This window comes from Coptis chinensis, chromosome 5, assembly GCF_015680905.1.
Source record: "Coptis chinensis isolate HL-2020 chromosome 5, ASM1568090v1, whole genome shotgun sequence".
Classification (NCBI taxonomy): Eukaryota; Viridiplantae; Streptophyta; class Magnoliopsida; order Ranunculales; family Ranunculaceae; genus Coptis; species Coptis chinensis.
The window spans coordinates 90,356,559-90,380,020 of NC_141460.1; the positions used below are offsets into that span (position 1 = coordinate 90,356,559).

General features: G+C 37.9%; 2 protein-coding genes across 3 annotated transcripts; both read left to right on the forward strand.

The window, feature by feature from the left end:
• Positions 1 to 16,751: 16,751 nt before the first annotated feature.
• Positions 16,752 to 22,133, forward strand: LOC147499957 (uncharacterized). Of its 2 annotated transcripts, none has more exons than XM_086561700.1 (11): positions 16,752 to 16,797; positions 16,898 to 17,008; positions 17,085 to 17,258; positions 17,417 to 17,548; positions 17,632 to 17,771; positions 18,151 to 18,237; positions 18,316 to 18,441; positions 18,583 to 18,735; positions 19,357 to 19,458; positions 19,548 to 19,798; positions 19,967 to 22,133. In XM_086561700.1, the coding sequence occupies exons 1-11, from the start codon at positions 16,785 to 16,787 to the stop codon at positions 20,001 to 20,003; spliced, it is 1,326 nt and encodes a 441-aa protein (XP_086417826.1). In that variant the 5' UTR covers positions 16,752 to 16,784; the 3' UTR covers positions 20,004 to 22,133. The 2 variants fall into 2 exon arrangements, with proteins under 2 accessions (XP_086417826.1, XP_086417827.1); XM_086561701.1 differs by having other exon boundaries at positions 19,548 to 19,752.
• On the forward strand, positions 20,595 to 22,213 carry LOC147499958 (F-box protein CPR1-like). Its single transcript, XM_086561702.1, has one exon. It carries the CDS (start codon positions 20,595 to 20,597, stop codon positions 21,717 to 21,719), a length of 1,125 nt encoding a protein of 374 aa, XP_086417828.1. The 3' UTR covers positions 21,720 to 22,213.
• Positions 22,214 to 23,462: the final 1,249 nt, after the last annotated feature.

Below are 23,462 nucleotides of genomic sequence, written 5' to 3' on the forward strand. Positions count from 1 at the left end.
GAAAAACTGCTTTTAGAATAAATACTTTTTCATAAAAATGTTTTTTTAAGAAAAAATGATTTTTTGAAAAAATGAGAACCAAACACCCACTAAGCTTATGAAGATATTGCGCCATAGTAAGATTCCCTCTCTTTAAAGATTGAAGTTGTGCCTTGAGTTGATTAATATGAGACCTTGAAAGAGTAGATAGCCTCTTTTCCAGTTGTAACCATAATTGCCTTGATGAAGTGACACCAACAACATAAGGAAGTATTTCATTTGACAAAGTAGCGTTGATCCAAATCATTAACATTTGATCTCTTTTGAGCCATGTAGTGAAAATAGGATTGATCTTGTTTGTGGGATTTTTACATTCATCAATAATAAAACGAGAAGGGCAAACATTTGTACCATCTATATGTCCTAATAAATCGAAACTGTTGAAAACTGGCATGATAACTGTTTTACATAGCAAGTAATTCTCCCTATTAAGCTTCAGAGTAACTAGATTTGTAATGTTTTGAAATGAATATGATGTATTACACGATGGAACCGCCGTTGGAATAGAGAAATTAACTAAATTCAAACCTTGATCACTGATTGTTGAATGACTACGATCTTGATATAGAAATTGATTGCTTTGAGTTGGAATTTGTTGATTTTGAATCGGATCGCTTTGATCATTTGATTGACGATTAAGTTCATGTTGAGCTATCTGATCCATTGTTTGTTGAATAAGCACCGCATCAATATAAGAAGAAGGTTGTTGATTTTGATTGGTTCGAACCATTTTTCTTGAAAGAATTAGGGTTTGATGATTTCTTGATATTGATACACAAAAACTATAAGAAATTAATATGAATCTAGATGAAGATGAATCTAGATGAAGACGAATGATTGAATGATTAATTCAAATTGACTAAAGAAATCAATTTGAAACAAGGCTTCAAAAGAGTTTTAATGGTGGATCGAATCGCACGGAGTGTAATGGCTCTGATACCATGATAGAATATTTTTCTCATTACTCAAAATAATCTTAATTACACCTTTATATAGTCATTAGCTCTGATATGAGTTAGTTACTTACAAAAGAATGTTTTAGAACTATCTTTGATGAAGTGGCTTTTTGTTTGTTGATGCTTCATTCTTTTGCTCAATTCATACCTCTTCTCCTCAGGTTATTGACCGTAAGAATCACCAAACAAAGAATTTTATCTTTGAGGGAGGTTTGAGGGAGCTTTAATTCTCCGTACAATCTTATATGGGAAAGGAGGGATAGGAACCGCCCCCTCCGTATTAAGAAGGTGACGTTGTTGGCTGTGTTGACATCTACAAACAACCTTCATTGAGTCATCCTTTGCTCAAGAATCACAAAATTCAGGTACCCATATTTTTTTTATTAATATATATTAAGAGTGTTGTGATCTCTACAATATTACTTTAATCGTCCTATTAATTTCTTTTTTTGTTTCTTTTTCCCCTTATTATACAGACGATGCCTACTTATAATCCAGAAAGTTCACCTGATAAATCATTCTCAATGCCGATTGTCCAAATGGAACTGTTCCCATTTGAGCCAAGTCTTTTTCTAAGAAGTTTTTAACAAAGACTCACACACTTATAAATGTTTTTCCCGGTAAACATGTAAGTGCTTAATTTTGACCTCAATTTTATCTTTTATCCAATTTATTGAATGTCCTGATAAATCAAATTCTATTCTCATTGCAATTTAATTTAACTTTTGAGTGTACCTTTTTATTTCCTCAGCTTGCCATTGTTAGAACGGTACCGAATACAAATTTTTTTTACAGAGGAATTCAAGCAATGTTCAATATATATAACCCATCAGTGCAGCCGGGTCAAAGTAGTTCCTCTCAGGTGTGGGTAGAAAATGTTGGAATCTCCAAGAGTATTTCAAAATACTTGTGTGTGTGTGCAAAGTGGAGGAGATGAACTATGTGTGTTCTCTCCACTTTAGTGCATTGTGTTTAGTCCCACATTGGTGAACCACCACTAGCAAGTGAGGTATATGAGAAATTCCTCTATCATAAGGGCGTGCCCTTAGGATACAAAGGCTTTTGTGTTAGGAGGGAGGACTCACCCAAAGCCACACACGCGCGCGCCCGCCCCGCACCGAGTCGCGTCGCGTCGTGTCGGGATTGGGCTTGGGCTTATTGTCTAGTGGGTAGTGGCTTACCAATTGCCTAAACTTTTGCTTTTGCAGCAAGTTTCGGCTAGAGTTCTACTTCGACTTGGTTTTGTGAAACCGACTTTGAGTGGTCTTCTTCTCCCATCTGGTAACCGATTGATACCTCTATAAAAACACTGTTGTGTCCATAGAGGGGTTTGATTACAGAACAGAGAGAGAGAGAGATAGGAGCTAGAACTCGAGTGCACCAGCAAATCCTTTACAGGCCAGACGCATAGAGAGACTAGTACAACCTTCTATCCACCCTATACAGAAACCAGTACTTGTCTTCTTCTTCTTCTTCTTCTATTCTTACTGTCAGCCGCCAGAGAGAGTTATATTGCTGTTCTAGAGGGTAGTCTGCTCTAGTGCAAAGTCGTCACTGCTTGTTAACCATTGAATCCTGTGGAGGAAGACGCCACTGTTGCCTTTCTGCACCATTGGAAGGGGCGAAATCTTTCCTTAAGGACAGCCTAATCCGCGCCTTGGTTATTACCTATTATTTTGTCCTTGTCTTCTATTGTTTTCTTTTATTTACTTACAACAATCTTAAGGAAAGATTTAAGATGTCTACACCTGTTGACACCACGCCGATCAAAGAAACCAATTCTGGAGTCATGGAAGTTACTTCGTCTATGAGAGATCTTTGCCTCTCATGAATGCTCGCAACTTACCCAATGTGTCAAAGATTGAATCCTTTAACGGTTCACACTTCAAGCGATGGAGAGAAAGGGTGTTCACAGCCCTAGATGTACTCAACTATGTAAAGTATCTCACTGATACAACACCCATGGAGGGTTCTAATGATTTCGAAAGAAATCAAGCTGCTTGGCTCAATGGGAATAAGGTATGTCGTCATGCTATTTTGAGTACCTTGTCCAATGAAATTTTTGATATTTATTGTTCAAATAAGAATGCACATGATATATGGGAGAGTTTGAATAAGAAATACATAATAGAGGATGCTGGTACTCAGAAATATGCTATTGGGACTTTTCTAAAGTTTCATATGAGAGAGGATAGAGATGTAACGTCTCAAATCCATGATTATCATGTGCTGATTAATGATTTGAAAACTGAGGGTATTAATTTACCCGAAACCTTTGTTGCTGGATGTTTGATTGAGAAACTCCCCGAGTCTTGGAAACACTATAAAAATAGTATGAAGCATAAGCGCAAGCAGATGACCTTTGAGGATGTGATCATTCACATTCACATAGAGGAAAAGAACAAGACTCGGGATGAGGTGTTGTCTAAGGAATTCCATTCTAAAGCCAATATCATTGAAGGTAATCCCAACAAATCTAACAAAACCTCTAAAAAACAGAAGTACAACAAAAATAAGAATTTCAAGGTCAAAGGGACTTCTTTTAAAAGGAGTGTAATGGGCAATGGAAATTGTTATGTTTGTGGTAAACCCGACATAGGGCTTTTCGGTCTGCGGACATAAGAAAGACATCGATGATCCTCCCAATGCTAATCTAGTTGAGGGAGATGATATTATTGTTTGCTTTGTGGTGTCACAAGTGTTCATGGCCACCGGAAGGAAGAAGAAGCTGGGTACTAGATTACGGTGCCACCATGCACGTCCTGGTGGTGATGTTGAAGCCTTCTCAGACTACATACTAGTGAAAGATGAAAAGGTCTATATGGGTGACTCTGGGTCTGTTCCTGTTGAGTGAACAAGCAAGATTCTTCTGAAGTTAACTTCAGGGAAAACCCTTTCACTTAGTAATGTTCTTCATGTTCCTGAGATTCGTCAGAATCTGATTTCTGTGTCCTTACTGGGAAAAGCTGGCGTCAAGGTGACTTTTGAGAGTGACAAGTTCGTTCTGACAAAGAATAAGGGTTTTGTTGGTAAAGGTTATTGTAATAACAGTGGTCTTTTCATGTTGAATGTACTTGACAACATTATTATTAATAAGGATGAATCTACTTCTGCTTACTTGCTTGACTCTTTTAATATATGGCATGGTAGACTAGGACATGTGAATGTTCAGTATATGAAAAGGATGAAAGCATGTGGTTTATTGTCTGATATTTCGGATCTTTCTAATGATAAATGTGAGATATGTGCTGAGACTAAAGCCACGAAGAAACCCAGCAGAACTGTTTCTAGAGATAAAACTGGATTACTAACTCTTATTCATACGGATTTGGGTGAATTCAGAAGTACCATGTCTAGAGGGGGGAAGTTTTATTATATTACATTCATAGATGACTTCTCTAGGTACACCATGGTATATTTACTTAGAAACAAGCATGAGGTAGGTGAGATGTTTCTCAAGTACAAAGCTGAAGTTGAAAACCAGCTTAATTGTAAGATTAAAAGACTTCGGTCTGATAGGGGTGGAGAGTATGAGTCTAACCCCTTCCAGGACTTTTGTGACAAGAATGGCATTATTCATGAGACTACTCCACCATACTCTCCTGAGTCTAATGGAGTAGCCGAACGGAAAAACAGAACACTAAAAGAGATGATGAATGTTATGCTTGTAAGGTCTGGAGCTTCCCTGAACTTGTGGGGGGAAGCAATCCTATCTGCTTGCCATATACAGAATAGGATACCCAACAAGAAAACAGGGAATAAGACACCATATGAGTTATGGAAAGGTCATGTACCTAACCTGAAATACTTCAAAATATGGGGGTGTCTTACAAAGGTTCATGTGAACGAACCTAAAAAGAAAAAATTGGGACCTAGAATTGTTGATTGTATGTTTATTGGTTATGCTCATAATAGTGCTGCATATAGATTTTTAGTAGTAAAATCTGATAATAACCTTGTCGATGCTAACACTATTATAGATAGTAAAAATGTTGATTTCTTTGAGAATTTGTTTCCTTTGAAAATTGGCATTGAGAGGTTGGTTGCTCCTAGTGAACAACAATCAATAGATCCTGAAATTTCTGAACAAGAAATTCGGAAGAGTAAAAGAGACAAAAAATCCACCAATTTTGGTGATGACTTTTACACATTTCTTCTTGATGATGATCCTGTGACGTATAATGAGGCAATCAGTTCTCGAGATGCACCTTTCTGGAAGGATGTTATACACTCGAAACTAGATTCGATTATAGCTAATCACACATGGGAGATAGTTGATCTACCTCCTGGGGCGAAACCTATACGTTACAAGTGGATCTTCAAAAAGAAATTGAAACTAGATGGTTCCATTGAGAAATACAAGGCTAGACTTGTAGTCAAGGGATTCTCCCGAAAAAGGCATTGACTATTTTGATACTTATGCTCCCGTGAATGGCGGGATTTCTTCTATAAGAGTTCTAATGGCTCTAGCTGCTATTCATAATTTATTTATTCATCAAATGGATGTAAAAACTGCATTTTTGAATGGTGATCTTGATGAAGAAATATATATGATGCAGCATGAGGGTACGATAGTACCAGGGAATGAGCATAAGGTATGCAAGTTAGTTAAGTCTTTATATGGGTTGAAACAAGCGCCAAAACAATGGCATGAAAAGTTTGACAGTGTCATGATGTCTAATAGATATCACATAAATTATGCTGATAAATGTATTTACTTTAAATCTTTTGATGTGAATACATATGTGATTATCTATCTATATGTGGATGACATGTTAATCATGAGTCCTAGCCTTAATGTTGTGAGAAACACCAAGATATTTTTATCCTCCCAATTTGAAATGAAGGATTTGGGAGAAGCTGATGTGATTTTTAGAATCAAAATCATCAGAAACAGTGATGGCTATATGCTTTCACAAGAGCATTATGTTGAGAAGTTTTTGAAGAAGTTTAACTTTTATGATAGTAAGCCTGTGTCGACACCTTATGAGGCAAATAATGAACTTCAGAAAAATGCTCAACATGGTGTCCTTCAGTCTAGATATGCCCAAATTATTGGTAGTCTCATGTACTTGATGAATAGCACTAGACCTGACATTGCTTATGAAGTTAGCAGGTTAAGCAGATACACTCATTGTCCTAGCCAGGAACATTGGAGTGCATTAGAGAGACTAGCCAAGTACTTGAGAGGAACAATGAATTACGGCATACGGTTTAGACAAACTCCACCTGTGATAGAGGGTTATTGTGATACAAACTGGATATCTGATTCTCATGATATCAAGTCCACTAGTGGTTATATTTTCACCCTAGGTGGAGGTGCAGTCGCTTGGAAATCTTCTAAGCAGACCTTGATAGCTCATTTAACCATGGAGTCCGAGCTTATTGCTTTAGATAAAGCAAGTGCTGAGGCTGAGTGGCTTAGAAACCTCTTGGCAGATCTTCCTATTGGTACAAAACCGCCTCCAGCTGTACCTATGCATTGTGACTGTCAGGCCGCGATAGCAAAGGCAAAGAGCAAATTGTATAATGGGAAAAGCAGGCATATTCATCTGAGACTACAGTCTATAAAGCAGCTGCTGGAATCTGGAGTTGTGGCTCTAGATTATGTGAGGTTAGAGTTAAATTTGGCCGATCCTCTGACAAAACCGCTTAACAGGAGACAAGTGGTTGAAACGTCGAGGGGGATGGGACTTTTGCCTTAGATAGAGGGCGACACTGACGGCAACCCCACCTATGTTATTGGAGATCCCATGAAGTAGGTTCAAAGGGAAAAACAATTCATCTCGTCGCTCTGGTATGCTATTGTCTTTCTTTGAGACGTCCCACCCTATGACTAGATAGCATTATTGTATACTTTGTATAACTTGAATTGCAATGAGAAAGGATGAGTTATCTTACTCTTAATGGAATCCATAGTCCATTATTTTTTTTATGAGATAGTGTATTCTAACTGCTCTGTACACTTGATGGATATCCACCTACGTGAATGTAGAACTGGGTCGGTTCTTATGAGTATTTAGGCAAGTACTCTAGAGCATTCATGGAACACACAACGTACGAGGGCCAAAAAGCGCAACACCGCAGAACAGGCATATAATGAAAGAACAATGTGGGTGCATGTGCTCTATTTTACTACAAGGGAATGTTGGTTCAAAGATTTTTTAATCCACCACTTTCACGTATTATAAAACATGTTACCCTATGACTGGTTCAAGCCCGAAAAGCACCAGTATCTTATGCATTGTTTTTTTGATTCTCTCTGGCATTTCGTTAACCCTTTTCTTTTGTAATATCCTATTCCAAAATAGTGGGGGACTATTAGTATTTTGAAATAGTGGGGGATTGTTGGAATCTCCAAGAGTATTTCAAAATACTTGTGTGTGTGTGCAAAGTGGAGGAGATGAACTATGTGTGTTCTCTCCACTTTAGTGCATTGTGTTTAGTCCCATATTGGTGAACCACCACTAGCAAGTGAGGTATATGAGAAATTCCTCCATCATAAGGGCGTGCCCTTAGGGTACAAAGGCTTTTGTGTTAGGAGGGAGGACTCACCCAAAGCCACACACCTTGCGCCCGCCCCCTTAGAGCCAAGTCGCGGGTCCGGGGATTGGGGCTTGGGCTTATTGTCTAGTGGGTAGTGGCTTACCAATTGCCTAAACTTTTGCAGCAAGTTTCGGCTAGAGTTCTACTTCGACTTGGTTTTGTGAAACCGACTTTGAGTGGTCTTCTTCTCCCATCTAGTAACCGATTGATACCTCTATAAAAACACTGATGTGTCCATAGAGGGGATTGATTACAGAACAGAGAGAGAGAGAGAGATAGGAGCTAGAACTCGAGTGCACTAGCAAATCCTTTACAGACCAGACGCATAGAGAGACCAGTACAACCTTCTATCCACCCTATACATAAACCAGTACTTGTCTTCTTCTTCTTCTTCTTCTATTCTTACTGTCAGCCGCCAGAGAGAGTTATATTGCTGTTCTAGAGGGTAGTCTGTTCTAGTGCAAAGTCAGGCTGCTGTTAACCATTGAATCCTGTGAGGAAGACACCACTGTTGCCTTTCTGCACCATTGGAAGGGGTGAAATCTTTCTTTAAGAACAGCCTAATCCGCGCCTTGGTTATTACCTATTATTCTGTCCTTGTCTTCTATTGTTTTCTTTTATCTGCTTACAACAGAAAACGGTACAAACAGCATACAAGCTGGATGGATGGTGAGTTACCGAAATATTAAACCTGTTCAAAATAATATTTGGTACCTTAATAAACAAACTTGGATATGCAATTATGCATTACCAGTTCACTAAGCTGTTTGCTGGCCTGGTTATACACGGTATTGGATGAATTCCAAATTTAATTATATGCCTTTCGGATAGGGGCACTCATCATATTGGATTAGACAACCCCCAAAAAAAATAAATATTACAAATTTACTATATTACAAGTTTGCCATCAAAACTTAGGCCCAACAACCAATCCAACAGGTCTTGCCATAACGAACCACTCGGGTCGTCACCATGTAGTTTGAGCGCACACTCAAACGACTTCACCATGTGGTTTGAGTATACATTCAAACGACCTCACCATGTAGTTTGAATGTACACTCAAACGACTTCACCATATAGTTTAAGTGTACACTCAAGTGGTCTGTGCGTGTCGTTTGAGACAAAACTCCTGGTATTTTGCTAGACGATATGGCGGGGTCGTTTGGGCAGTCTCCAGGACGACAGAGCGGGGTCGTTTAGGGACTTTCTTAGGCGACATGGCTGGGTCGTTTGGACTTAAAAAATTCGGTTTGTTTGTCACAATGTTCATTTTAAAAATCAATTTCCACTTAATCAACCCAAACTCGAACTCAAACTCAAAAACGACTTCATCAAGCTTGGGCAAACTCGAACTCAAGTTTAATCAACCCAATCTTCCACCCAAACTCCAAAAAAACATCAAGTTTGAAATCATCAAGTTTAATCAACCCAATCTTCCATCCCAATCAAGTTTAATCAACTCAGTCTTTCACCCAATCAAATTTAATCAACCCAACCAAGTTTGAGTATATACTCAAATGGAACACGACTCGAATTGGGTGAAATCGCCAACTTCAATTCTCATTATTGATTCACAACTCAACACTCGAAGTATGAACAGAAAACTCGATTTTTTTTTTTTGTTTGGAGTTCAGTCTCGCAAGAGAAATGATACCGGCTACAAAAGGTTTGAAAAAAAGAGTAGCCGGTATGCGTTGAGGTGGGGGGTGGTGTATTGGGCTATTGTTGTTGGACTTAGTTGTCGGGCTTAGGCCGGAGGCTGCCCAATGCAATTTGATGAGTGCCCGATTAAATTCTAAGACCAAATATCCCTGTTCATCACCTGGTCCTTTTTCCAGCTAAGATGGAAGATGGCTTGAAATATTGCCACATAGGACATTCTATTTTGGGTATCTATACCCAGTTAAAAGATTGTTTCAGGAAAATCATGTTTGGTATTTGTTTGTGATGATAACGTGGACAAGTGTGTCTGCTAGGAAGTATCAGACACAATGTAAAGTTGATATGTAAACGCTATAGAACTGTGTCTGCGTGTCTTTGAACTTAGGTTGGATACAACGTCTGATTTTGTAGAAATTGGATCCCTGATGTACATAGGTTTCTGCCCAATTAGCCTAGTTGTGTGATTTTAGTGAGTGGTCTGTCATCTGTGATCGTCAATGACCCACTACTTTCAAATAGTGTTAATAACTTCATATTCACTCTGTTTAAAACAACGCTTGATGTTCAGAGTCTGTGGCACTGGTGAAATTGGGTTAATGAATGAAACCTTAAAATTGTGTGTGTGTGTGTGTGTGTGTGTGTGTGTTTGTGTGTGTTGGTTTGGTTTTGTGGTTCATTGAGGGAGGGAGTTCCCTAGGGTATGTGCAAACAGTGAGTATATCATAAGGAACCTAAAGCAAATACTTTTCTTCTTTTCTCTTTATAAGGATCTATTAATCTGGATATATAAGCAATTAAGCATAGTTGGATGCTTTATAAACATTTACTTATGTCCTGAGAAGATTTATGGATTTGTTGGTACAGTTGGTCCCAGTTGACAGGTTTTATGGATTGGACTTTGTAATTATTATACTTGAAACATTAATTTAATCTGATAAAACATCTAACTTTTTTGCAGAGAAGGCTCAAAGCGAGCAGGGGCCTTGACGAGGCAAAACAAAAGGAGAAGAAGCTTTCCCTCGAAAAAGGATTATCTAACGGTAATCTCTGATATTTTCTTACATTTCAATCATCAAAATGCTGAAGCCACCTAGATTAGTTGGGTTCTCTTGAGCTTGGAAATGACATTTGTGGATGTTAACTAATAAAGAAGATGTAAGAAAATGTGGCTTAAAAGAGAACAAGCACATACAAAAATAAAAACAAACTGACACAAGTGACCACTAATCCTAAAATAATCCCGCAATTAATACAGTTAGAAGCAATGCCGTTTGATTCCATTGACACCTTTTATGCCCTTCATATAATGTCTGTTGCCACCTAGGCACTAAGGTACACATAAAAGTTGAATGACACACTTGAGACCAAGACTCTGAGAGTTCTTTAACTGGCTAGACTCCGCTGAACTCAGTTAGAACTTAGAAGTACAAAGAATGAAGCACCAATTCCTTGACTACAATGACTTCATTTTGTTTCACATATTTGATGGTCCATTGTATTCTTCACTTTTGGTTGCTCTTTGGATCTCAACTCTCAAGTAATACAACAAGTGGTTCAAAGTTGGCAGATTTTGAAATAGTACGGACTTGGTGCCTTTTCCCATGTGATGTATCAGTAATATGTAAACCTTGATTGTGTGACGGAGTTAGACATACCAACCTGCTTCATTTGGTTATGGAAATGGTTGTATTAATTTCATATAGCATTGTTCCTTATTTCACATCATTACCTTGTCTATGATAGTAAGACCAAGCCTAGTGTCTCACCTTCAAATCATGGCACTTGGATCTTTGAGATTCTCCCTCCATAATCTTGTAGTTATCCTGGTATGATAGGATGTATTTCATATCTCATATCTCTATGGTGTAGGGAACTGTTGAGTTTATGATAAAGATGGATCTCATAGTCCTATTGTGGAGGAAACTGTTGTAATCCTTATTATAAATAGAGGACACGACCACCTTGGTCTGGGGTGTTTTTCCAGTCCATTAAACTCTCTCAATAAACAATCTTTCATGGTATCGGAGCCTTAGTCCAGCGACAAGATTTTTTTTTCCCCCTCTTTAACATCAATCACAATCACAATGGACGCAGGAAACACCTCTTCAATTGGTGTCATCGTACCCAACCATTCCGGGTTCATGTCAATCAAATTGGACAGGGCCAACTATTCTCTTTGGCTTGCTCAGATTGTTCCTGTTTTGAAGAGCAAGACTCTAATGGGTTTTGTAGATGGTACAAAACCATCTCCATCTGAATTCAAACGGGATGCTACAGGCACAGTGACAACTGAAGTCGATCCCGAGTGTGCTGCTTGGAATCAACGGGATCAAATGATCTTGAGTTGGATCAACGGCTCTCTCACTCCATCAGTGTTATCAACGGTGGCTTGCTGTACATCCTCACGTGACACGTGGTTGTCACTAGAAAAGAGGTATGCTTCTCACTCACAAAATCGCATTCTCCAACTGAGGAATGATTTGTTTACAACAAAAGGGGAAGGCCTTTCAATTTCTGATTTTGTGGACAAAATTAATCAGCTTGCTGATAATCTTGCCTTAGCTGGCAAACCTATTGAAGATGATGATCTTGTTACTATTATTATGAACAATGTTGGTTCCACGTATGAAGCTACAGTAAGTTCTGCTCAAGCCCGTGACACTCCTATATCCTATGATGATCTTGTGGCATTGCTTCTTAGTGCCGAAATGAGACTTAAGGCACATAACACACCTTCACTTGAAACCAATCCGACTAGAATGTATGCTCCTAAATCTCATCAGAACAATACTCGTGGTCGTGGTTCGCCAAATATCCGAGGATCTCACATGAATGGCAGAGGTCGTGGTCGTGGATTTTATTCAGGACCATCAAACTATGTACCTCAAGCTAACAATTCTGATCATCTTGTTTGTCAAATATGCAATCAACCAAGACACTCTGCTATAGATTGCTATGAGCGCATGAACAAAGCATATGAAGGTCGGGTTCCGACTTAGAAGCTCACTGCTATGGCAGCTACTGCATCATTCAACAACAATCCAACCACTTGGATTACTGATACTGGTGCATCGAATCATATCACTTCCGATCTAGCTAATCTGGCCATTCATGATGACTATCACAACAAGGATCAAGTTGTTGTGGGTAACGGTGCAGGTTTGGCTATAAAACATATTGGTTAAACTAATATATCACATGCTATGTCATCCTATAAAATGAACAATATTTTACATTTCCCTTCTGTTGCTGCTAACCTCCTTTCAGTACATCAATTTACTCGTGACAATAATTGCTTCTTTGTTTTCTTCCCTGGTTGTTTCTATGTCCAGGACCTAAAGACGGGGAGGACGCTTTTCCGCGGACAGTATGAAAATGGTCTCTACCCTTTTCACATTCATAATCAGATTTCGAGCAAGTCAGGTCATCCTTTTGTGTTTGTTGGTGTCCGTGTTGGTGCTCAAGTTTGGCATTCTCGTCTAGGCCATCCTACATCAAACACCTTATCTAGACTTCTGTCAAATAAATGTCTTCCTTTGAAAGGATCAACTTGAATCTCTTTTTGTCATTCATGTCCATTAGGCAAAAGTATTAAATTGTCGTTTAGTTTGTCGAATTCAATAACAAATTAAAACTTCCTTTAGAGTTGGTGCATTCAGATGTTTGGTGTTCTCCCACTATGTCTTTTAAAGGGTCGAAGTATTACGTTTTATTTGTCGATGATTTTTCTAGATACTCATGGATTTTTCCTATGCAATTTAAACGCGAAGTCTTTGATATTTTTGTCCGATTTAAGTTGCATGTTGAAAATTTATTCTCGGCCGAAATCAAAGCTTTTCAATCAGACGGGGGAGGCGAATACACTAAACGTGTTTTTCAAAACTTCTTATCAAATCATGGAATTAGTTTTCGTTCCTCTTGTCCTGACCATCCTGAACAAAATGGATTGGCCGAAAGGAAACATCGACATATAGTTGAAACAGGTCTCACTCTCTTGGCACATGCTCATTTGCCAAGCACATATTAGGTTGATGCTTTCAATACTTCATACAACTCTAAGGCCATACAACTCTAATAAGTTACAATTTCGCTCCAAACAATGTGTTTTTCTGGGTTATTCCCTTAACCATCAAGGGTATCATTGTCTCGATCCAACTACAAATCGTGTGTATTTATCACGTCATGTTGTGTTTGACAAAATTTGTTTTCCTTTTAAAGAGATCATTAACATGAAATCTGTGGCGGCAATCTCCCCAGACTCGTTTGTACCAATGATACAAATGGTTTCATTGCCTACTAATCATATGATGACGTCCAACTCCCATATAGAACCTAATGTCACTTCAATATCTACTCCACAAAATTCTACCTCATCTTCTTTCACTAGCACTGCCGGCCACATGCTAACTGAAATAACTCCACCCTCCAATAGCACCTCTGACCAATTGCCCATGGAGTCCGTCCCTTCACCCTCCACTACTATTTCACCTTCTACTACTAATCAAACCACTATATCCCAAGACCATGTCCCACAACATAACCCAGAATCTTTACCTCATTCAATGGTTACTAGGAGACAAAATGGAATACCAAACCAAATCCCAGATATGACAATGGAATTTCCAAACCCAAATTCAAGCCAAATCGCAAATGTGCCATGCATGTGATGTATGATTCTAATGTTGAACCAACTTGTTTTAGCCAGGCAGTTAAACATGCAGAGTGGAGACATGTTATGGGAGCTGAATTCAATGCATTGCAACAAAATGGAACTTGGTCCCTAGTACCTGCTAGTTCGGATATGAACATTTTGCCGAATATGTGGTTGTTTAAGATAAAAAGGAGGTCAAATGGTGATATTGAACGCTACAAGTCTCGGCTAGTCGCAAATGGTTTTCATCAACAGGAAGGCTTTGATTATACAGAGACCTTTAGTCCAGTTGTAAAACACTCGACAATTCGCATTGTCATTGCTCTATCCGTTCATTTTAAATGGCCCATCCGGCAATTGGATATTCAGAATGCATTTCTTCATGGAGATTTATCTGAGGATGTTTACATGCGTCAACCGCCTGGTTTTACTAATCCAAATTATCCTCAGTATGTGTGCAAGCTTCATAAGTAGCTCTATGGCTTGAAACAAGCCCCTCGCGCCTGGTTTAAGAAATTTTCAGACTATTTAGAAGAACTTGGTTTTCAAGATTCTAAAGCAGATTATTCCTTGTTCACTTTTCATAAAGGTGATTTGATCATGGTTCTTCTCATCTATGTTGATGATATTTTGATCACTGGAAATAGCCAGTCTCATATTTCCCGACTTATTACAAGCTTAGGTCGACTATTTTCTATGAAGGACTTGGGTTCTCTTAATTTCTTTCTTGGAATTGAGGCTGTACAAGACGCTAATGGTTTATATTTGACTCAATCCAAGTATATTATGGACTTGCTTCGCCGTACAAAGTTCCAGGATGTGAAACCAATTTCTTCTCCTTGTCAAACTGGTAAGAAATTAAGTCTGTATGATGGTGAATCTCTTTCTGATCCGAGTGAGTATCGCAGTGTGGTAGGAGCTCTTCAATATCTGACAATCACTCGTCCGAACATTTCTTTTGCAGTCAACCAAGTATGTCAATTCATGCACCAACCCACCACCACTCATTAGACTGCAGTCAAACGCATTTTGAGGTATCTGAAACATACTCATGATCAAGGTCTGTTCTATCGATCCGGCTCACTTCGCCTAGAAGCATATTCGGATGCTGATTATGTAGGGAATCCAGATGATCGACATTCTACAGGAGGTTATTGCATTTACCTTGGGTATAATCCCATATCATGGAGTGCTAAGAAGCAACGTACCGTTTCTCGCTCCAGCACTGAAGCTGAATATCGCCAATTAGCATACACTGCGGCTGAAACTTCATGGCTTCGGTCCATATTCAAGGATTTGGGTGTTTGTCTTTCAACACCCATTATTTGGTGTGACAATATCAGCTCGATTTCATTAGCATCAAACCCGGTGTTTCACGCTCGTACCAAACATTTGGAAGTGGACTATCACTATGTTCGTGAGAAAGTGGTTCGCAAAGAGCTTGATGTTCGTTATCTTTGCACTGAAGATCAAGTCGCAGATGTGTTTACCAAAGGCTTATCCTCTGCTCGTTTCAAGAAACGGGCAAACAAGCTTATGGTGCGATCTTGCCCCATTAGCTTGCGGGGGTGTGATAGTAAGACCAAGCCTAGTGTCTCACCTTCAAATCATGGCACGCTGGCTGCTGAGATTCTCCCTCCATTATCTTGTAGTTATCCTGGTATGATAGGATGTATTTCATATCTCATATCTCTATGGTGTAGGGAACTGTTGAGTTTATGATAAAGATGGATCTCATAGTCTTATTGTGGAGGAAACTGTTGTAATCCTTATTATAAATAGAGGACACGACCACCTTGGTCTGGGGTGTTTTTCCAGTCCATTAAACTCTCTCAATAAACAATCTTTCAGTCTACTCACTTTTGAGTTTTGACAGGGAAGTTGTTCAAGCGAGAATGAAATCCATGAACGTAACTCAGGGGAGATGAAACCACTCAGATTGTTAATCAGACGTGATTTAATTTGGAGTGTTCGTTGTTTTGGAAAAGACATGTATATTTCTAGTGAACTTTGGTATTTCGTGGGTTGGTATGTAAATAACAGTATTTTCCATTGGACCTCCATTAGATAGGGAGGATGCCGTAATTACAATTTATGTAAGATTTAAAACAAAAACAATATTTTCATTCCTACGTGGCTTTTCCAAGTCTAATGTGGCTGAAGTCCGTGGTATATACTCTTGCTCAGGAGTCAGGACTCGTGAAGAAGGCTGGCTGATTTTTTTTAATCTGCCTTCTATATTTTAAAACGGTATTATTTGTCTGATGTGTTTGCGTTGTCTGATCTTCTTGCTGAAGCTCGTCCTACTACACTGAGGTAGCATGGTCTGAAAACTTAACTACTGTAAGTTAGTGTGGAATTATAAACCAAGTTCTTGGCAATAAGCAACCCATTTAATGAGTCACAGGTGCCCTATATTTTTTGGGATACTGCATGCTTTCAACGCCGCTGTGCACTCTATTGTCAATGACCAGACCCTTTTTGGTGACGCCTATACGCGATGCATTTTTTCTTTCTTCACACCCCAACGAAATTGTCACAAGTTGTTTTTTGAAATATCTGAAGATCGTATTATGATTTTTCTCCCTAATTGAGTATATGCCTTTAAACCAAAATAAAATTCAACATATGTCATGAAACAAGATTATATTTCATTATTTCGTGCGATGGTCCCAAAAAACACATTTGATTTACAGTAGTGAGGTTAGGATGGTGCAACATCTGTGGTGATCTCATTTGTTTGTTCCCGAGATTCCAAGCTGAGCTGTAAATGTTAGTTAGGACAGCTGTAGTTAGTTATTTGATCAAGGGTAATAACGTAATTTACCAACAGCAACCCAGAGTGTTCTTGGCGCCAATATATAAACGTTTGCAACACATTACCAGATCACTCCAAAAATCCAAAAAAAATCTCACTCCTGAAACTCGCCATGGATTCTTTAGGTTGATTCTTCTTCTTTCTTCTTCTTTAAGAAATAACGTTACCATGTTTCAGTTCCAATTACTCATTACTCAAAACCCTAACCTGATGTTTCATTTGCAGAATCAAAGAAAGTGGTTGAAGAATCATTTAAATCAACATTCGTAGGACTTCATAAATTTCAGAAAGATATACTTTTAGCTGCTTCTAATGGAAATTTACAACATCTTAAAGGTAAAATTTTCAAGATTTTAGAGTTTTTTTAATTGAAAATTTGTGTTTTAACTATTTTTTATCTTTAAATTTGTAGAACTCATTTCGGGACTTGTTGAGGATGGGAAGAATGTTGGTGAAATACTTAGCAAGATCATAGATCGAGATGGGCAAACAGTTCTCCATATAGTAGCTTCTGAAGGAAATTTGCAACTGTGCAAATACTTGGTGGAAGATCTGAATCTGGATTTGCGACTTAAAACCACTGATGGTATATGATTCTTGATTCTTTGTTGGCTTGATTCTATTTTTTTTTCGCAATCTTGATTTTGATTTGGATTGATAGAGAAATTAATAGATATGCACTTTAAGAATTATGCATCTTTGGAATTGTTGTATCAGCTGGTTAACTTATGATTCGTTTTGCAGGTAAAACCCCATTAATCCTCGCATCTTTAGGAGGGCATATGGGCACTGCACTTTACTTACTAGATCAGGGAGCTAATCCTAATACAACAGATGATGCAGGATTTACTCCATTGCACTATGTTGCTGAAAGAGGTCCTTTTCCTTTGCCAAGTTTTCTGTTTCAATTGATGTTCTTTATTGCTTTGAATCACTAACTTGGGTTGGTGTTATCACAGGAGACAACCAGTTACTCGAATTACTACTTTTGAGAGGTTCTGAGGTGAACATTGTCTCAAGTCTCGGAACTCCCCTACAAAGAGCAGCGGGTGCTGGAAAGCATGAAGCACTTCAAACATTGTTGAATCACAATGCTGATGTAAGTTTTCGTTTCATAATTATGTAACTATGTTAATGTAGGCTGCACCTTATCGTAGACTCCTAAATATTGTGTAACAATTTTGATTCCTACGCTGTAAAACTTTATTGTTAGCTTTATATCTATTAGGACATCAACGACAATCACGCAGGCTACATTTTTTTTTTTACTAATTAATATTACCCCTATCAAAATCAGAATGTTATTTCATTATATTAGCTCTATCAGTAAAAAAAGAACTTTATAAAAGCTTTGTGTCTTATCTTATGCTATAAGACTTATAATGCTTTTCACCTGTATGAAGTTTTTTCAGTTGGAGCTAATATAATGTTTTTCCCCCTCTTCATTAAACTGATGTATGCTATATGTACATTCGCAGCCCAATTTATACTATCACAGTGCTTTGACCCCCCTGGCGGCGTCTATTATTGCAGAATCTTTTTGTTGCACAGAACTTTTGTTAAAGGTACGAAACTAACCTGTTTTATGTTCACAGTATTCATTAATCAATAAGTATTGTTTAATCATGCTTACGTATGTATAGGCTGGTGCTGAGGTCGACACTGGGTCGTGTGGAAGAGTGCCCATACTTCTTGCTGCTTCAGAGGGATTAACAAATACACTCAAACTTTTAGTCGAATTTGGTGCCAATGCAGATGTTGTTGATGATGTAGGGGGGGGAAACAGATTTCTGTGCAGATTATCTTCTTTTTATATATATATTTCTCTTCTTATTTTTTGTTTGTAATTCTGAAAATACGATAGTTGTCCTGTTTGAAACTTATAAGTTACTCCATCACTGGTTTTACAGGTTGGCCTGAAAGCGATAGAGATTGCAGCTTTAAAAGGGAATCGTCAAGATGTTGAAATCCTTTTGTCTAACTCCCAACAAATTCCGACATATTTAGATTGGACCGTCGATGGAATAATCAAGCATATAGATTCTGAAGAAGCGAAGGAACAGGTGTCATATTGTATTCTATATTTTGAGGCTACGGTGCTATTACTTTTCCTTCTATTAACTGCTTTGTGAAAATTAATATCCTATCTGATGTTCGTATAGATGTATGTTATGTACTGGAAATAACTGTATCTTCTAGGACCTGTTTTTTATTTTAACACTCCCCACATTAAGATTATAGTCATTGAGCATTGGTCAATGGACTATAAGTAATCACACTTTTATTTATAGGGTGTTTATAGAATTTCAAATTCATTTTCACATTCTAAAGCAACAAAAAAAAAAATGTTGAAGTGAGGGCAGATACTATATATCCTAGTGACAGTTTGTTTTCTGAAATAGATTTTCCTTCACCTTAGTCTTTTTTTTTTAGTGAGGCCTAGCTTAATACATCTTGTGGTTTCCTTTTATCATCATTGAATATACATTTAATTCATGTGTGTAAGTTTGGATAAGTAAACATCATCTTATACGTTATGCGTTATAAATATTTGACTGGGTCCTTCCTAGAATTGTATATTTGTTGGTGCAGTCCCCATTGATACTTTTATGGATTGAACTTTGTAATTATGCTATTGTGAACTGTCATTGTACTGTCTCATTAAACTAGAAAACTTCTTCCAGATAGAGGTCAAAACGGAGCAGAGTTTCAAGGAAGCAAAACTAAAGGGAGAAGAAGCTTTCAGCAGAAACGATTATCTTGCGGCCATACTTTGGTACAGTAAGGTAACCAAGCGTGTTTTGTCTTGGAGTCTTTCTTTTAGTTGCTGTTTTTTTTTGCTTAACTTTATTTTGGCTAATTGTGTTCTGTGTAGGCCATCTCTGCAAATTCTTCGGATAAATTTCTGTTATCCAAGAGAAGTCTTTGCTGGGCGCTTACTAGAGAAGGGGATAAAGCGTTAGATGATGCTAGGAAATGCTTGGAGTCGGACCCTGAATGGGCCGAGGCACATTACAGGGAAGGCGTAGCGTGGAGTACATTGAAGAAGTATGATAGAGCAGTTGCTGCATTCCGCCAGGGTATAGACCTTGACCCTAATGACAAGGAACTTAAAGTTGCATTCCAGTTAAGTTTTTTCTTTTTCTTTTTCTTTTTTATATAATACCTATTTTAGTATGGTTCTCTGAATTTGGGAATGAGATTTGTAGAAGGTCATTTATTTTATATATTTATTTGCTGATCAGTAAAACAGAAGGCTTTTGAATAAACTGACAAAATGATGCATGGTAACAGGAGAGCTTGTGAAGCTGATCTTGCTGATGCCATATGAAGTGGGAGGGAAGCTGAATTTCATAAGATGAGCTAGGGAACAAGATTAGTCAGATACTGCTTGCAATATGAAGGATTTTTGGGAAAAGACAAATCTACTCTTGACTAATTCATTTCAATATGTACATAACAGTTACTCTTTAGTTCACAAGTTGTTAATACAATGACTGTCATTGTTGGTATAGGACTTTTGTAAAGTTGTTCATATAAATGTAGGGTAATTGTAGCAACTGTAAAGGAAAAGCAAGGAATTCAGGCTTTTTTACGTTTGATTATGCAATTTTAAAGCGCATATCCACTTCAACACTCACTTTATGAATGTCACATAAGTGGGGTTTAGTAGTGGTATATTAACTCGATTTTCGTTGATTTTGATTTGATGCAATTCTGATATGTGGTCTGAAGTGGGAATATGATGAATGGAGGAAAGGCTTTCCAAAGAATATAGGAAGATGTTGAGTGAACGTGGCTTTCGTGCTTTGGGGCATTTTTGTCATATAATTCTAACCGAAACAGAGTTATAATTGCAATTGGAAACCAAAACAGAGTCCATTACTATTTATTTGAAGATAAGATTGAAGAAAACAGAGAGATGATAATGGAGAAGAAAAAGATTAACAATGGTCTCCCAGATGAGATCATTGAGTCAATACTCTTATGGTTACCGGTCAAGTCTATTCTACGATTCAGGTGCGTCTCAAAACCATGGTGTTCTTTAATTGCCGATCCTGTTTTTGTTGATAGCCACTTAAAAAATTTATCAAAGGCCAAAAACCATCTTAATAAGTATGCTATATTCATTGATCCACATAAAAGCTTAAACTCATTAGATTTGGAAACATCTCATTCAAGAGTCATTGATGACGATCCACTGGAAACTGGGTTTAGTGGAATTAAATTGTGGGGATCTTGCAACGGGCTTGTATGTATGTCGTCAATGTATAACACAGTCATGTGCTTATGGAATCCTTCTACTCGGAAACACAAGATCTTACCAGCTACATTATGTGGTGACAGACCGAATCATAACGGACATGGTTTTGGTTATAATGCAACTGGCAAGGATTATGAAGTTGTAAAGGTTTGGAGGGTATCGTATTATGGTTCCAATCGTGGTTACGAAGTCACAGTCTACTCACTGAGAAGAAACTCATGGCGTAGGATACAAGACTTTCCTTACGGTGTTACTACGGGAAAGGTAGGAGTATTTAATAGTGGCGCGCTTCATTGGAATGCACAGAGATCAGTGAAGAATGGCATACTATCTTTGGAGTCGGTTATAATTGCTTATGATGTTGGGGGTGAAAGTTTCCGTGAAGTGCCCTATCCTGACCATCGGATTTGCAATTCATTTGAGTTAAGTGTCGCAACATTAGATGGGAATCTATGTGTAGTCTCGTATGATGAAGCCTCTTTTGAATTGTGGGTGATGAAAGAGTATGGTGCATCAGAGTCATGGTTTAAGCAGCTCATCATAAGACATGAGTTGGGACAATCATGCTTCTTAAAACCGTTGTGCTTTATAAACAAAGGTGAAACTCTTGCAGTGCACAACTCACAGTATCTATTTTTCTTTGAACTGAAAAGCCAATCTTGGATGAGATGGCCGTTGGCTCCTTCACATTATGGGCATGACTCCACAATTGATTGGTCCAAATTTAAAAAGTATTGTTATGAAGCAACAAACTACACTGAGAGCCTAGTTGCTGTGGAGTGAGAGTCACAAATAGGGGCGATAGGCTCCATTTATGTCTATGCATGTTTGCTTCACCAACTTCCAGCAGGCAGTGGAAGAGGCAAGATGCTCCAGTACTTTTATGAAGGATCTCTGGTGTGCAGCTGCTATGGTGGAACTGTGGGCAGAAGGAATGGATTGCCCTTTGACAGACAAGTTAGAGTTAATTTTTCCAAGGATGGAGGTAAATAATTGCCTATTCTCAGACCAACTATGCTAGTTGCTAAATGCTACCTGGCATCTTTTTAGCTAGTTGGAACCACTAATGTGTTTCAGTCGATGTGGTTTATGCCATTTAAGGAACCTTTAATTCAAGCCAAGTGAAAGAATTTTATTTTGTTGTATCTTTGGCAGATGGACTATGGTCTTAGAATATAAGTTAGTATTTGTTTCTCAGTGGAGTATTGTGGGCTTATTGTAGTCTTTAGTTCTGCTTGTGAATGCACAATCTGAGGTTTCATTGAAAGAATGATTCATTCTTGTTTTTTTTTTCTCATTATACTAATGTGTTGTCTGTTTCTTCGGGTAAACTTTATTATAGTCACACACACAAAGCTTTTTGGTGTTTTGATTAAATGGATTCTGTCTAGGCCATCTATGCAAATCCTTTGGATAAATTTCTGTTATCCAAGAGAAGCATTTGTTGGGCGATAAAGCTTTAGAGGATGCCTTGAAATGCGTGGAGCTGGACCATGAATGGGCAGAGGCACATTACAGGGAAGGTGTAGCGTGGTGTACATTGCAGAAGTTCGATAAAGCAGTTGTTGCATTCCACCATGGTATGGAACTAGATCCTGATGACGGCCACCAAATAATGATAATACTCGTCGGTTATAGTCATAAACGAGTCACGCCTCCCATGCATCATTAGATGTAACTTGGCATATGCTTCCTAAGTGTAGCCTACAAAAAAATCAATAATTTTAACAAAAATTGTCACTATAAACCAAATATAATTCGAGTTTCAAAATAAGCATAATACTAACCTCATCTAGAGTGTCAAAATCCGGGACAATGCTTAACATATTTTCACTAACACATTGAGAAATGTGTGTTTCCAGGTTTCTAGCCAATATAGGATGTGTTAGTGGATTGATTGGGTCCGAAAATAGAAGTACTAGATAGTTTTGCAAATTATAAACTTCGTTTTCATTCTCATCATCGTTTAATGTTGACATTGACTATTTTATCAATTTATTAACTGATTTTCAACTGAAAAATCGTTTACCCTTATTACTCATTTTGAGTTACACCTGCAATTCAAGCATGATCAAACTCATTACTACCAAATAATGCTCAATCAACCAATTAATCATGATAAAAAACCAATTTGATATCTAGTTAATTCATTGCCACCAATTAATGCGCAATCAATCTATTACCACCAAATAATGCCTAATCAACTAATTAATTTAATCACAAACAATTTACCAACCAAATAATTCGAATTTCATATTAAATAGACTATTCTTAAAAAAAAAACCTTAAAAAATTGAATTTCTAAATTATAAAGTCATACCTTGTTGCTATATGATTCACCCAAGCAAAAATCGCCGAGATTTGAAGTGAGAACGAAAATTTGAGGTGGGAGACTGAGAGAGAGAAAGGGAAGAGAAACTGATGAAGGGGGAGAAGGAAGTTCACGTTTTCTATCTCCTAGGTACAGACGACAAAGTATCTGCCGTCTGTTGTAACTTAACAGACAAATGACAGAGTTTCTGTCGT

Bases quoted from the DNA above. Each gene is read 5' to 3' on its own strand.
- LOC147499957 (XM_086561700.1), top strand. The intron at 18,442-18,582 runs GTAGGGGGGGGA...CTGGTTTTACAG, and splicing joins ATGCAGATGTTGTTGATGAT to GTTGGCCTGAAAGCGATAGA. The intron at 19,459-19,547 runs GTAACCAAGCGT...TGTTCTGTGTAG, and splicing joins CCATACTTTGGTACAGTAAG to GCCATCTCTGCAAATTCTTC.
- LOC147499958 (XM_086561702.1), top strand. From the start codon at position 20,595: ATGATAATGGAGAAGAAAAAGATTAACAATGGTCTCCCAGATGAGATC.